Source organism: Zootoca vivipara, chromosome 6 (genome assembly GCF_965207765.1).
Source record: "Zootoca vivipara chromosome 6, rZooViv2.hap1.1, whole genome shotgun sequence".
Taxonomy (NCBI): domain Eukaryota; kingdom Metazoa; phylum Chordata; class Lepidosauria; order Squamata; family Lacertidae; genus Zootoca; species Zootoca vivipara.
Window position 1 is genome coordinate 78,374,388 of NC_142589.1, and position 15,264 is coordinate 78,389,651.

General features: G+C 48.6%; 1 protein-coding gene across 2 annotated transcripts; it reads left to right on the forward strand.

Moving 5' to 3' along the window:
• The first annotated feature begins 568 nt into the window (after window positions 1-568).
• On the forward strand, window positions 569-15,264 carry ECH1 (enoyl-CoA hydratase 1). Of its 2 annotated transcripts, none has more exons than XR_015950713.1 (10): window positions 569-628; window positions 1,539-1,718; window positions 2,625-2,713; window positions 4,014-4,138; window positions 4,223-4,271; window positions 6,916-6,980; window positions 8,499-8,569; window positions 10,461-10,532; window positions 11,610-11,891; window positions 13,345-15,264. XR_015950713.1 is itself a non-coding variant. In XM_035117977.3 (10 exons), the coding sequence occupies exons 2-10, from the start codon at window positions 1,576-1,578 to the stop codon at window positions 13,447-13,449; spliced, it is 870 nt and encodes a 289-aa protein (XP_034973868.2). In that variant the 5' UTR covers window positions 569-628; window positions 1,539-1,575; the 3' UTR covers window positions 13,450-15,264. The 2 variants fall into 2 exon arrangements, 1 of the variants encoding a protein (XP_034973868.2); XM_035117977.3 differs by having other exon boundaries at window positions 11,741-11,891.

Here is a 15,264-nt window from a genome sequence, read left to right on the forward strand (position 1 = left end):
ACCATAATAATATTTTAAGAACAGAAGCAACGCTTCAATTTCTGTAACTGAAAAATCAAAGTATTTATCCAGCCTTGAGTTTAGTAATAATTGACATAAATCCCCCCCCCAAAACTTTCCCCCAACCTCCCTTGCAAGAGACTTGTAGCAGGGACGCTGAGCGGGAGATTCCCCGAGGATCAACTGCTGAACTTCCTTTTCTGACAAAGTGTGCATGCACACGAAAGCTCATACCAAAATAAAAACTTAGTTGGTCTTTAAGGTGCTACTGAAGGAATTCCTTTTCTGTGTTACTTGACTCCCAAGATGGGCTCTCTATTCTATGGCACGGCAAACTTCCAGCGGCGCTTCCAGCTTCCCCTCGCTCACGTGCTCCTTCCGGCGCAGCAAGAAAGGGGGGGGGAGGTGCGACGAACCGATTGGATGGTGCGCGCGCGAGAGAGAAGAAGTGGGACCGGCGGGGGCGACGATTGGCTGGCTGGAGCGGAGGAGGAGCTATATGAGGGGACCTTCTAGCCTGCCGACTCTGTGATGCGGCCTCCCGCCGCCCCGCCCACCGTCGTCCGTCAGTCGGAGGAAGACATGGCGGTGGCAGCGGGAGCCGTTTTGAGGCGTCTCCTGCCTAGGCGTGAGTGGGGGGGGGGGTTCCCCACTTCCTTGGAGGGGGGTTCCTTCTCACCTGCCCCATTTCTGTCCTCTTTTTGCTCTCCTTGTGGAGGGAAAACGCGTCTTTTCCCTATTTATTTTATTTTATTGCAGGGGCTCAAGGCAGCCAGCCTGCGGGTTAAAAACAAGAACCGCCTTAAAACATGAGGGGATTTGGTGTGTGCGTGTGTATGTTTGAAAAACAACCTTGGGGTGGGAGGTGGGGATTAAGCACTAATAGGATTCAAAAACTACTTGCATATACAGTATATAATCTGTTTAAGAACATAAGGATATATACCAATAAGAAATGACCGTGGCCGTGGCTGCTTCCTTGGATTTAGACGGAAAAGAGAAATGGAGTGGATGGGGCCGTCGGCACAACGGGTGGCACTGAACCCCAAATCTCTGTCCTCCTTCTTGTTGCTTTACTTTATTTATCCATTCGTTTATTTACTTATTTATTACTCCCACCTCCCCCCCCCCCGTCAGAGACTCTTTTGCCTTTCTTGTCGCCCTTCCTCTCTCCGAAGTAGGGCAAAGGTCACTCAACAGTAAATAAAGTCTCCTGTTTTTAAATGGCTTCCTGAGGATTGTGAGGCGACTTTGCTAGCGGGTTTCTCTCTTTTTTCATTGGGTGCGTTGGGGGCTAAAATAATAATAATAAGATGAGTGTTATTAGCGCCACCCCTTTCCAGGCACTTTGAAACCTAAGCTGATTTATTGCATTGTATTTCTATCCAACCTTTTCCTTCAAGTAGCTTAAGGTGGCACATACGTGGTTTTATCTCTCCTTCTTGCTTAATCCCCTTCAAGAACTCACTCATTTTGTTTGATCCCATGGCAGAGGGGCTTCCCCATTAACAGTGTGTTTTTGCCTCCCCCCCCCCTAGACCTGTTGACCCGTCCTGCTCCCTGCCTCAGTTAAGGATGATGTCGTCGCAACCGCAGGAGACGCCCAAGGCCTTGGACACCTATGAAACTCTGAAGCTGGAGCGGGTGAGAGAGAAGGTTTTGCACGTGGAGCTCAACCGGCCAGAGAAAAGGAATGCCATGAATGCTGCCTTCTGGAGGTAACAGGGACGTAATGGAAAAGATCGCAGGAGGGGGCATCTGTTTTCAGTATGCAACAATCTGAGCGTCTTGAAGATGGTACATAAGAAGCCAACTAACCTGCTTTTTAAGAGGCTTAGTAAGGGCAGAACACCCAGCACAGTAGCACCAGTGCAGCTTCTCAATTGCCCAGTACCTGCACCCTAACACAGCAAGGCGCATTCATTCAGCCATTGGATAAGAAACTAAGGCATGTGACCTTGGATCATTTTCATCAGAAAGTGTTTTGTTTGTTTGTCCCCCCCTTTTTTTTTTTGCAACACAGCTTAAGAGCAATCTAAGCAACGAGAACTTGGATTTATCAGCAGCAAATATCTTTTCAGTTTTACAACCGGGCTGAATTCGTGCCAGTTTTTGAAGACTGGGTGTGTAGGCTTGGGAGCACAGAAACAAATTGTCTGGGCAATGGGGGCTGGCGGGGGTTGGGCTCAGAATTTATTTTATGGATAAGATGAAATGTCCCACCTCCTCAGCCCTCTTGTCTCCAGCAAAAGAAATGCCCAAGCGATAGGTATTCTGTTGATGACCCCCCCCCCCCTCTGGAAGCCGGTCCTTTTCACAACATCAGAAGATACACTGGAGATTGCAGAGGAGGAAAAAGCCACAGAATAAACTCAGTGGGTGGCGTTGCTGATGGCTGCTTATGCCATTGTACTCCCTTCTCTAAAGTTGAAGCCTTGTACACAGTCTTACGCTGTCACCTCTATGAGGCGCCACATGAGATTGCTTAGCAGACTTGTTAGGCAAGACATGCGTAAACCTGTTTCAGTCAAGTGGCTTCCTCCCACTGCTAGCAGGTGTTCTCCAGGTGGCAGGAGGTGCTCCCAACCCACCTGCCTCTCTCTCTCTCCTCCCTCTTGTCCTAGGGAAATGGTGGAGTGTTTCAACAAGATTGCTCAGGACTCTGAATGCCATGCGGTGGTGGTATCTGGCGCTGGGAAAATGTTCACTGCAGGTAAGTGAGGAGAGATGCTGAGGGCTAGAAAGATGTTTCTCCTGCTCTAGGGTAGGAAGTTCCTGGGTTGTTGCAGAGGCTGGCACCTGGGGGGGGATTTAACTCTTCTTAAAATGGAGCTGGGAACCTTTTCTGTCTGGAGGGCCGCATTCCCTTCCAGGTAACATTCTGAGGGCCACATGTCAGTGGTCAGTGGAGGCAGAGGGGAAAATGGGCTGGAGGGCAATTACTGCAAACACTCACACACCCCTCTCCATCCTGACAAACAAAAGGCATTGCTGGAGTGCAAGGATGCATTCCAGCCTGGCAAAAGCACTTGTCCTTTTGTTTGTGCAGAGTCTAGTGTGTCTCGTGTGTGTGAAAGAGATGTGTGTTTTTAAAAACAAAAAACAAAACAAAAACAGTTTGCTGACTGTTATGGTGAGCATTAAACCACACGTGCACAAGTGTTTTGCACAACACAAAATGTAGGGGTCTTTGGAACAATATGTTGGGTACCTACAGACACTCACAATTTTAGGAGTTCAAGCGTATACTGTAACTTTAGCGTTGTGAATTTAAAGGACTCCGTCACCTTAGTGCAACAAATCTACTTTTTTAAAACAAGCCATTTTGCCGTTTGGAAAGTGGCCAGGAAATGCGTTTAAAAGTATGGGACAAGAGACTGATTAATGTGTAAATACCATGTAAGCAAGCAAGGATGAGTGCTTATTGTCTCATAAAAGGTAAAGGGACTCCTGACCATTAGGTCTAGTCGTGGACGACTCTGGGGTTGCGGCGCTCATCTCGCTTTACTAGCCGAGGGAGCCGGCATACAGCTTCCAGGTCATGTGGCCAGCATGACAAAAACGCTTCTGGCGAACCAGAGCAGTACACGGAAACGCCGTTTACCTTCCCACCGGAGCGGTACCTATTTATCTACTTGCACTTTGAGGTGCTTTCAAACTGCTAGGTTGGCAGGAGCAGGGACCGAGCAACGGGAGCTCACCCTGTCGCAGGGATTCAAACCACCGACCTTCTGACCAGCAAGCCCTAGGCTCTCTGGTGGTTTAACCCACAGCGCCACCCGCATCCCATAACCTGTCCCACATACAAAAGGATGCTCAAATGCTCAATAAAGCTTGGGCAGCCTAACCACTGCATAAGCTTTGTGCAAGCAAATCAGGATAAACAAACAGGTTTTCTGAAGAAGCCCGGAAGTTTCTTTTGAGCAAAGCAGTGGCACAGAATGAAACGGGGTGTTGTGCTTAGTTGGGAGTAATGTGGGCCGTCCTGGTTCTCCCATGCTCTTGCCCTGCAGGTATTGACTTGATGGAGATGGGCAGCACGTTCCTGATGCTGCCAGGAGACGACACAGCCCGGAAGGCTTGGAACATCCGCCAGAAGATCCGGGAGTATCAAGAAACCTTCACGGTATTGGAGAAGGTGAGTAGGCTGATCCTGCAGTTGGCCCCACCCTTGGATGAGAAACCATCTCCATCCACGGCTAACCATTCCTTTGTCTTTTAGTGCCCTAAGCCTGTAATTGTTGCCACCCACGGGGGCTGCATTGGAGCAGGTGAGTCTGCAACACTTGCGTCATAAATAACCTGACCTCTTCCCCGCTCCCACCATTCCCCCTCACAACTGCAATAGTTTTGTGGATGTTGCAACAGATAACCGTGAGCCAAATCTGGCATTTCAGCAGTGGCTTAATGTCCTTCCTTCCTTCCTTCCTTCCTTCCTTCCTTCCTTCCTTCCTTCCTTCCTTCCTTCCTTCCTTCCTTCCACATTTGTATCCCACTTTTCCTCCAAGGGGCTCAAAGTGGCATACTTCTCTCCCTGATTTATCCCCTGTGAAGAAGGATATACTGAGAGGCAGTGACTGGCCCAAGGTCACCCAGTGAGCTCCATAGCCAAGCGGGGATTTGAACCCTGGTCTCCCACGTCCCAGCCCGGCACTCTGACTGCTATACCACGCTGGCTGGCTGCCTTTCCTTGGGGTGCACAGGTCTTAAGATGCCCTGGGGAAGGTTGAGGAAGGCCTGCTTAAGATGGCTACCCTCCAGAGCAGGAGAGAAAAACAAGCTCGCTCCATCGTCCATGTGACAGCCCTTGAGATATGTGAAGATTTGTGTTGGGTCCTTAGTTCAAATGTCTTTCTTTTATACCCCAACTTTTCCTTCAAGGAGCTTGAGGTGGCATACCTAGCTCTCCCTCGTCTCATTTAATCCCCAAAACACCCCTGCGAAGTAGGTTAGTCTGAGAGGCAGTGACTGGCCCAAGTTCTCATCCAGTGAGCTTCATAGCCAAGGGCGGATTCGAACCCTGGTCTCCACCACCTCCCGAGGGAATCCGTTCCACTCTCAAACAGCTCTTACCTCCAGAAAGCATCTTTTATCCCCTTGCACACCGTCATATCTTTCGGAAGGTATCCTTGAGAGGAGCACCGGCATACTGGCGTTCAGCCTTTTAGAGGGATTCCCCCCACGAGTTCCCAGCACCCAACCAATACATCTAGAGCAGGCATCCCCAAACTTCAGCCCTCCAGATGTTTTGGACTACAATTCCCATCTTCCCCGACCACTGGTCCTGTTAGCTAGGGAACATGGGAGTTGTAGGCCAAAACAGCTGGAGGGCCGCAGTTTGGGGATGCCTGATCTAGAGCCATGCATGCATCTCCCTTTCATTATTGGTCTCTTCTTCCCTTTAACTACCCACAATAGCTTTGCGGCATTGAAGATGCCATCTGCTGCTGAATCAGTGTAGCCTCTCAGACCAATGGCTTAGCAGGGGTAGGCAACCTAAGGCCCCTGGGCTGGATGCGGCCCAATTGCCTTCTCAATCCACCCTGCAGACGGCCCAGGAATCAGTATGGTTTTTACATGAGTAGAATGTGTGCTTTTATTTAAAATGCATCTCTGGGTTATTTGTGGGCCATAGGAATTCGTTCATTTCCCCCCCAAAAAATATTGTCTGGCCCACCACATGGTCTGAGGGACGGTGGACCGGCCCACGGCTGAAAAAGGTTGCTGACCCCAGGCTTAGAAAACTGGCGTTAACTGGCAGAGTCCTTCGGATGGGGCAATCTTTGGAGTTTGTGTCTTTTAAACTCCCTCAGCTATCCCAACTGCAGGGGGCAGTGTTGTAATGTTTATTATATATATATATATACACACACACACACACACACACACACACACACACACACACACCATTCTTAAATGCATTTGATCCACACTTCAGCCACATAATCAACTTTCCTTTCTCTTAAATGGGTGTAATCTGCAGGGACCAGGGGATGTCACACAGTTGAAGCAAAGCAGGTCTGCACCTGGTTGCAGCTTCCCGGACATACAGTGGTGCCTCGCTTAACGAATGCCCTGCTTAACGAAATTTCGGCTTAACGAAAGGTTTTTTCTAGTGGAGGTTGCCTCGCTAGACGAATTTGTTTTATGAAAAATTCGTCTAGCGAATCGCGGTTTCCTATAGGAATGCATTGAAATTCAATTAATGCATTCCTATGAGCAAAAAAAAATTCAATGCATTCCTATGGGATTCGCTAGACGAATTTTGTGTTATAAGAAAAGACCCGTGGAACGAATTAAATTCGTCTAGCGAGGCACCACTGTATTAAATATATAATGTTTAAAACATATAACCCAGGCTTTCCTGGACTCTCAACCCTGTTTTTTCTTTTTTTCTTTTGGTGGATGTGTTCCTTGCTCAGTTTCACATAAATAGTTTCCCTCGCTTTTTAGGAAGTTCTGCCGAGTATTGTTGCGGCACGCTCATATATTTATTTAACAAAACGTGTATATCACTTGACTGCAATAATAATAATAATAATAATAATAATAATAATAATAATAATAATAATAATAATAAAGTGGTTTGCAAAGTGTAGCAACATTATCAATATGTTGCTGACTTTTTCTAATATTTTAACTATTTGTGCTTTTATCTAGTGTTTTTATCTTGCAAACCGCCCTGAGATCTTTGGATGAAGGGCAGTAAATAAATCTAATTTTAAAAAAATTATTTGCATTCAGAATGCTTTATGTGAACCGTTTAGATTCGCCGCCGTATTAATCAGCTTCTGCACTATATAAATAAATATTCTGGCGCTAGATCTGGAAATGTGCTGAATGTTGCTCAGCTGCTGAGCATCCTTCTATTGGGACATGAACAGCATTCCTTATCTGTTCTTCTTCCCTCTGCAGGAATGAATCTCATCTCAGCCTGCGATATCCGCTACTGTACTCAAGATGCCTGGTTCCAGGTTAAGGTGTGTTGTGAGAGGTCCTATCATCTTTCTTCCCCAGGAAACCTACCTGGCTTTGGTAGTCTTGCTCCAAGCCCCTTAGGAACAGAGGAAGCTTCCTTACACCAAGTCATACCCTTGGTCTGTCTAGCTCAGGCACCCCCAAACTCGGCCCTCCAGATGTTTTGGGACTACAACTCCCATCATCCCTAGCTAACAGAGCCAGTGGTCAGGGATGATGGGAACTGTTGTCCCAAAACATCTGGAGGGCCATGTTTGGGGATGCCTGGTCTAGCTCAGTATTAACTACAGTGACTGGCAGCAGCAGAAGCTCTCCAGGATTCCAGACAAGGGACATTCAGGAAAATTCAGGAGAAACATAAGACAATGTTTCAGTGCATAGTTACATACCCTCCAGCATTTCTCTGATGAAAAGAGGGACACCCTATTCCACAACAACATCAGCACTAATAATAATTTTATTATTTATACCCCACCCCCCTGACTGGGTTGCCCCAGCCGCTCTGGGCAGCTTCCAACATATCTAGAAGCATCATAAAAACATTTTAAAAATTCCCTGAGCAAGGGCTGCGTTCTGATGGGTCGAGGATCAGATAACTCCATGCCCTCCCAACATTTCTCCAATGAAAATAGGGACGTCCTGCAGAAAAGTGGAACATTTTGGGATCAAATCAGAAACAGGGACGGCTTCTGTCAATCCGGGACTGTCCCTGGAAAATAGGGGAACTTGGAGGGTCTGAACGGTTGCCTTCAGTTGCCTTCTGAAGGTTTGTCTGGTTACTTGTCTCCTTGGCTCGGTGGGTCACGTAACTCCAGACCCTCGCGAGATTTCTCCAATAAAAATAGGGACGTCTTGCCATACCCTCCAACATTTCTTGGGTGAAAATAGGGACGTCCTAAGGAAAATCGGGACATTCCAGGATCAAATCAGAAACCGGGATGGCTTCTCTAAATCCGGGGCTGTCCCTGGAAAACAGGAATACTTGGAGAGTCTAGGGTTTTTTGTTTGTTTGTTTTTTGCAACCTAAATATATTTTTTATTAGTTTACAATGGGAGAGTCTGTGGTTAAACTCTGGAACTTGCTCCCGCAGAAAGCAATTACGGCCACCGTATTGGATGGCTTTTAAAAGAAGACGGCTACCAGCCACGATGGCTCTGCTCTGCCTCCACGGTCGGAGGCAGCCACGCTTCTGAATACCAGTTGCTGGGAACCGCAGGAGGAGAGAGGGCTCTGCTGCTCGTGTCCTGCTTGCAGGTTTCCCATTGATGCATCTGGTTGGCCACTGTGGGAAGGGGATGCTGGATTCCATGAGCCAATGGCCTGATCCAGCTCATATGTTCTCAACATGCCCATCCCTGCCAGGAAGGTGTCAAAAGAGGGAACCGGGGGCCTTCTGCAGATGGTCTGCCCCCGTCCGTCCCCCGAGCTACAGCCCTTCCCTTTATCTCAGCCCAAAGCGCTTTGACCTTTTCCTTCTGTGTCACGGGACGCCTGAACCCGTCTCTCCTCCTCCCTCCAGGAAGTGGACGTTGGTTTGGCAGCCGACGTTGGCGTTTTGCAACGGCTGCCTCATATCATCGGAAATCGGAGGTCAGTGCTTGCTTCCCTTTCAGCTTTGCTTCCTTTCCTCCCTCCCTCTTGCGGCTTGTAAGGGAGGTAATCGCATTGGTGACATTGATTGGGGCACAGTGAGCCCCTTCTCGGTTGCAAGAGAGAAGCGGTAAGCCGGGGGGGGGGGGGAGAGACCACATCCTGGAACCCCATGTCTTGACAGAGAGAGCTGGGTGTTGTGGGAGCTTCAGAGGCCCCATGTGCCCCAAGGCATCATGGGGAGCCAGCTGCCAGCTCTGTCTGCTTAGAAATGGGTGGGGAAGGACCACATTTGCCGTAGTTTTCCGTGTATAAGACAAGGTGTTTTTTTATTAAAAAGCATGTTAAAAAAGCTTAACCACTGGGCAATCTCTCCCCATTTTCCTAATTTGGAGTCCCTCAAAATAGGGGGCGTCCTATACACGGGGGCGTGTTATACTGCACACGGAAAAATATGGTATTTCTGGGCATGTGCCAGTGGTGAGCAGGGCCAGAAGCAAAAGGGGCGGAGCAACAAATGTGAAAATTCACCCTTTCCGTGGTTGGCACAAACATCCTTCACATGTAATCAAGAAGCATTACGTTACATTTGCAAGCACCATTCAGAGTGTCGGCGCTGACCTTTAAAGCCCTAAACAGCCTCAGCCCTGTATACTTTAGGGAGGGTCTCCACCTCCCCCATGGTTCAGCCTACACACTGTGATCCACCACCAATTCTGGCGGTTCCCTCACTGAGAGAAGTGAGGCTACAGGGGAACCAGGCCTTCTCGGCATTGGCGCCCGCCCTGTGGAACGCCCTCCCGTCACATGTCAAGGAGATAAACAACTATTTGACTTTTAGAAGACCTCTGAAGGCAGCCCTGTATCGGGAAGTTTTTAATGTTTGATGTCTTAACTGAGTTTGATGTTTTAATTTGCTGGAAGCCACCCAGAATGGCTCGGGCAACCCAGTCAGATGGGCGGCATATTATTATTATTATTATTATTATTATTATTATTATTATTATTATTATATTATTCAAGGACCCATTCCAGCCAGGCAGAAACGCTTAAGGAGGATGCAAAGCCAAGCTGGCTTGGCAGGGTGCGTGCTCTACTGAGTCTCCTGAGGGCCATATACAGAGGCCTGGAGGGCCAAATGTGGCTTTTGGGGCAGGGGTCTCCCGTTCTTGGCCTAGAATGGCAGGGAGGGTTTGAAGGTGGCATACTTTCCTTCATTGAAGGTTTCCAAACAGGATGGGAGCCCCCTGTCAGGGATTCTTTAGCTGCATTGAAGGGGATTGGATTAGATTATTATTATTTATTAGGTTTATATACCGCGGGACGCGGGTGGCGCTGTGGTCTAAACCACTGAGCCTCTTGGGCTTGCCGATCGGAAGGTTGGCAGTTCGAATCCCCGCGACGGGGTGAGCTCCCGTTGCTCGGTCCCAGCTCCTGCCAACCTAGCAGTTCGAAAGCACCTCAAAGTGCAAGTACAGCGGGAAGGTAAACGGCGTTTCCGTGCGCTGCTCTGGTTCGCCAGAAGCGGCTTAGTCATTCTGGCCACATGACCCGGAAAGCTGTCTGGACAAACACCGGCTCCCTCGGCCTGTAAAGCGAGATGAGCGCCGCAACCCCAGAGTCGTTCGCTACTGGACTTAACTGTCAGGAGTCCCTTTACCTTTACTATACCTCCCTAGGCCGGTTCACAACAGAAAAAGACAAAATGGGAATGCAAAATACATAATAAAACCCTTGGTGTCCCATCCAACTGGAGAATGATTTACAAAACCACAAGAGTTGGTAGTTCAGCAGACAGTTTGGCTTTGCCCTGCAGGGAGAAATGCCCCCACTTCCTTCTCCATGAAGGAGAAATTTACCTGACCTGCTGATTCTTTCCTCCTCCTCCCAGCCTTGTCAACGAGTTGGCTTTCACTGCCAGGAAGATGATGGCCCCCGAGGCTGAGAGCAGCGGCCTGGTCAGGTATGTGGCACATTCCCCCAGACAGTCCGCCTATTCATAATTGTGTGGGGCTGATAACAGCACTTCCTCCTCGGCCCACAACCCTCTTTTGAGGGAGGCAGGTTCCCCTTTTCATTTCATGGCCTCTGTCCAGCAAAGTCACGAGTCTGGAAATTATTAGGGGAAGGGTTTGGGGGTGGGGATGTAAATGAGAGTGGCTAAAGGCCCTAAGGCCCTGCAAAATCCCTTGCCTGGAATCGTCCTGGAAGCCACATCTCAAAAAATAAAATAAGGAATACTTAAAGAGCCAGGAAAGATCTGGAACAAAGAACCACTTGAACAGGGTGAAACAGGAGGAAAAGCTGAAGTGGGTTGGGTTGTAAGCCGTCTTCCGCATGTCTGGGCCAACGGCTGTGACTCTCGCCCCTCCCGGTAAGCAGGAGGTCTGGCCACAGTTGAAGATCACGTTTATTGTTTATGGCGTTTATATTCCACCTTGTCCTCTGAGGAGTTCAAGGTGGCACGCTTGGTTCTCCTGCCCCCTCATTTAATCTCCACAACAACCCTGTGAGGTAGGTTGTGAGCCAGTGCGAGCTTCATGAGCTGAGGATTTATCCAGGTGGGGCACTGAGGAGTTTGGCCTGGGGAGAAGAAGGGTGGGGGTGGGTTTAAGGGGCCCAGATGGAAAGGCCTGGGGAGCCACATTTCCTGCCCACCTACCCCCAGGCCTGAGGTTTCCTCACTCCCTAGCACTTGGGGGGTTTGTTAACTTCAGGCAGCTAAGCAAGACCACAATAGAGAGATGCAAGGCGACAAATCAAGAGCGTTAATTGCTTTATTCCGCTGTAATTTACACGGCTGCTCTCTTACATGATTTTAGGGACGACTGGCAAATTCACAGGAGTCTCTTTTCAGTAACCATTATGCCCAAAAGGAACCTCAGAGGTTACTGACTACAAATACTTTCCGAGTGTGTTGAATATGTCTTATAAATAACCCCCCGAAAAGAGATGCCAGTGAATTTCCCCTTTTAGAAGGACAACTTCACATGTGGTTTTTTTTCTTCTAACTCCCCCACCTTTGGCATGGAAAACGAAGTGAGATGATGTCCTCCTCCATCATTGCCCTGGGTTGGACTAGATGGCCCCCAGGGTCCCTTCCAGTTATTCTAATGTCAGAACTCTCCCCCTTGGCTTAATCATACCATCCTGCTTCCCACCCCCGCTCAGCCGTGTCTTCCAAGATAAGGAGATCATGATGCAGAGCGCCTTCGACTTGGCCACCGAGATTGCCAGCAAGAGTCCGGTTGCTGTGCAGGGCACCAAAGTCAACCTGGTCTACTCCAGGGACCACCCTGTGTCTGAAGGCCTGAAGTATATGGTGAGTGTCATGGGGCACTGGGGCTTTGCAGAGTAGGGAGTCTTGGGTTTGCCGCCCGGACCCTCCAAGAAACAGAGCAGAGATTTCAAAGGCCTTTTGGCTGCAGCCACCACTGCCAAGCCAGAGGCTAAGAGTGGCCCTCCAATCCTTCCTACCTGGCCCTCGGGACTCTTCCCCGGGCTGCACCCCTCACCAGCTTTGCTTCACAACCTTCCTTGCCTGTTTTTGCCTGGCTGGAATATGCCCTCCAAGTCTGACAGTGCCTCTTGGGTGGATGAAGCCTGGCTGGAGGATGGAGAGGGATGTGTGCAGAAACTAGCCTACTGTTAACAAAGCAAAATTTGCATGGGTTGCTCCTCCCACTTCTGCCTCTGGCCCCGGCCATCACCAGCATGCAGCCTCCAGAAGGTAATGCAGCCCACAGGTTTAACTACATTCCCCATCCCTGAGATAGATAGCATTTTGCAGGAAGGCTTCCACCTAAACTGGCTCCGTACAACTCATAAATGCATTTTGCCCTTTGTTCCCGTTTTGCAACAGGAACAAAGTGCAGCCGCCCTTGGTTTCTAGGATTCGGCACCAGCAGAAGCAAGTGTAGTGCAATAAAGCAATAAAGTGATTTGCACAACATGCTTGCCGGGCTGCAGAATTGCAGGCTCTGACTTTTCTGTTCCTGCTGTGCCCAGCGTGCCCAGCAGACTTTCAGGGATGTGTCCAGCCAAGTTCTGCTCAAATCAAGCCCATTGAAGTGAATGGGCCTGAGTTAATCTTGAATGCTAGGGGGGGGGGGCTGCTCTGAGCCACACCAGCATTTCTAGTTAAATGGTTTTTGTTAGGGGCTGGAAAAAGTGAAGGCCCCTTGCCTGGTGTCAGCAGGCAGGGAGTCCCCCAAGTGCGGGTGCTGCCACACTGAAAAATAGATTTCTTACAAATGTGGAACAAGGGTTATGTGTCACCTGTAACAGTCCATAGACAGTCAAACCTCTGCTCCCGAATGCCTCCGTTTTGGAACGTTTCGGCTCCCGAACGCTGAAAACCCGCAAGTAAATGCTCTGGCTTTCGAACGTTTTTTGGAAGCCGAATGACCTACATGTCTTCTGCTTGAGTGCAGGAAACTCCTGCAACCAATCAGAAGCTGTGCCTCGGTTGTCGAACATTTCAGAACCCGAATGGATTACGTTCGACAGCTGAAGTTTGACTGTAACTAATGAATTTGAGATGTTTCGGTCCCAAGGATGGGAAAGTATCACTTAGCAGAAGGTAGAATAGCTGGATGTTAGCCTAGAGAAAATATTTCGAATAATTTTTTGTATATAACTGAAAAATGCAAATCATAAGTCCCTTTGATTCCCCCCCTTCTTTCTCTCTTTTCTTTTCCTCTCTTCCATTTTTCTTCCTTTTTCCCGCCCCCCCAGAAGCCCTCTTCTGAGCCCGGTTTGTTTCTGCCCTGCAGGCTACCTGGAACATGAGCATGCTTCAGACAGAGGACATCCTCAAGTCTGCCCAGGGCATCATGGAGAAGAAGTCAACCAGGCAGATAACCTACTCCAAGCTGTAGCTGCTCTGGTCTTGCAGCAAAAGGCAGCAAGCCCCCACCAAGAGCAGTAAGGGTGGGCTGCCACTTTGGCCGCGGGCGAGACTGGACTCCAGGACCCCCTGCGAGAGAAAGGGGGGCAGCAAGTGCCTTCAGATACTGGCTCAGCCATGCAGCTTTCAAGCTGTGTTACGCCTTAGGAGGGGTAGAGGCCTTCCTTCTGAAAACGGTGCTTCCCCACCCAAAGGAAGGTTAGTGGTAGAACCGGAAAGAAACATTTAAAACGCAATCATTGCTCTGGGAGGAGAGGAGATTATTTTGGCAGAGAATAATCGCTGCTTCAGTTAACACCGCAGCAAGGATTTTGGTTCTCGGCTCAGTTTGTTTGCTTATATTGGTGTACCACTTTAATTCTGTTTGCAAATAAAAAGGTTAAAAAAAAAACACCGTAAAGAAATAAGCTGAAAATATATTCATAAAAGTGTATGACTTCCCTCTGCCTGAGTAAATAAGCTGAGAGTCAGGCTGACCCCTTCCCTGAGATCCCACAGGTCTATCATCAGGGCTAGGTTGAAACTTGAACATAGAATAATAATACACATCAAAATTCTGCTGTGCTTTCTCTCTGGTGGTTTGAAACCATGCAGTCTGAGCATGCAGATTATTATTTTGCAACCTCTCAACCTAATCCTGTTTTTGCATCCATAAGAACTAGCAGCTTGGCAGCATGCTCAGTAGGACGCTGAGTCGTGTACACCCTGTGCCAAATTTTGCACACCTATAGCCCTTGTGTACAGTGCCCCTGCGGGAATTCAGCCCTTGACAGAACACATAGCGTTCCCCGGACCGCCTTGCCCTGGTCCAGAATCGAAGAAGGCACCCAGACCTGCCCAGAAGTCTTCCCTGCCCTCTTTGGTAGCTGCGAACGGGGAAGATGAAATTCCGAGAGAACGGGAAGCCGCATTGCATGCTGGGCTTCAGGAAGCGGTAAACAAAAAGAAGTTTGCTCCCAATGAGCAACAGGCAGAAAAGTTGAATTCATTTCACATTTGGGACCTTTTGCGTGCCAGAGAAATCCAGCAAGTGGCAAGGAACCTGTGGCTCTTCCAAGTGATGTTGGAGGCCATCTCCCATCACCCTCGGCCCTTGTCTATTGGGAGCTCGGCTTCATGGGAGTTGGAGTCCAATAATACCCTGGAGAGCCACTGGCTCTCTTTACCTCACCCCTTAATCGAGTGGTTCTCAAAGGGTGGGAGAGGCAGGAAGATTCAAGGACAATCAAAGAAACATTTAAACAGCAACCCCCGATTTGCGTGTGACCCCCCCCCTTTTCCAGCCACTTCTGGGCTGTGCACCAATTGGAGGTGTGTAAATTGGTTGTTGCCCGTGGGATCAGAATTAATTTTTCTGTTTGTGGAATAGGGATCGATATCTTCAAAATAAGAGCAAGAGCTATTCTCCACGACATATTGCTGTGAACAGGAATTTTCAACTGACAAAATGTGGAATATCAGAAAAAGAGATATGCTTCTTTGGGTCAATGAGGAGATGGGAGTTTGCTTGTCTCAAATTAGACCTAATATAGATGAGAATACCCAGCACAAAGCGAGCCCACACCTCCCACTGAGTTTGTATCCATACTAGGTATGTTCATTTATCATTATATATTGGGAATGATTCCTATTCTTATGTAGCTGCATTGTTTTATACTTTCCGGGTGTCCTGTGATCATATTATAAAGCAGTCGTGTTCTGTGTTACAAATCAAGCACAGCAAGGAGCTGTTTCTTCTTGTTTTCCCGTGTATTTCTTGCCAATAAAGAAATCCAGTGTGGTGCGA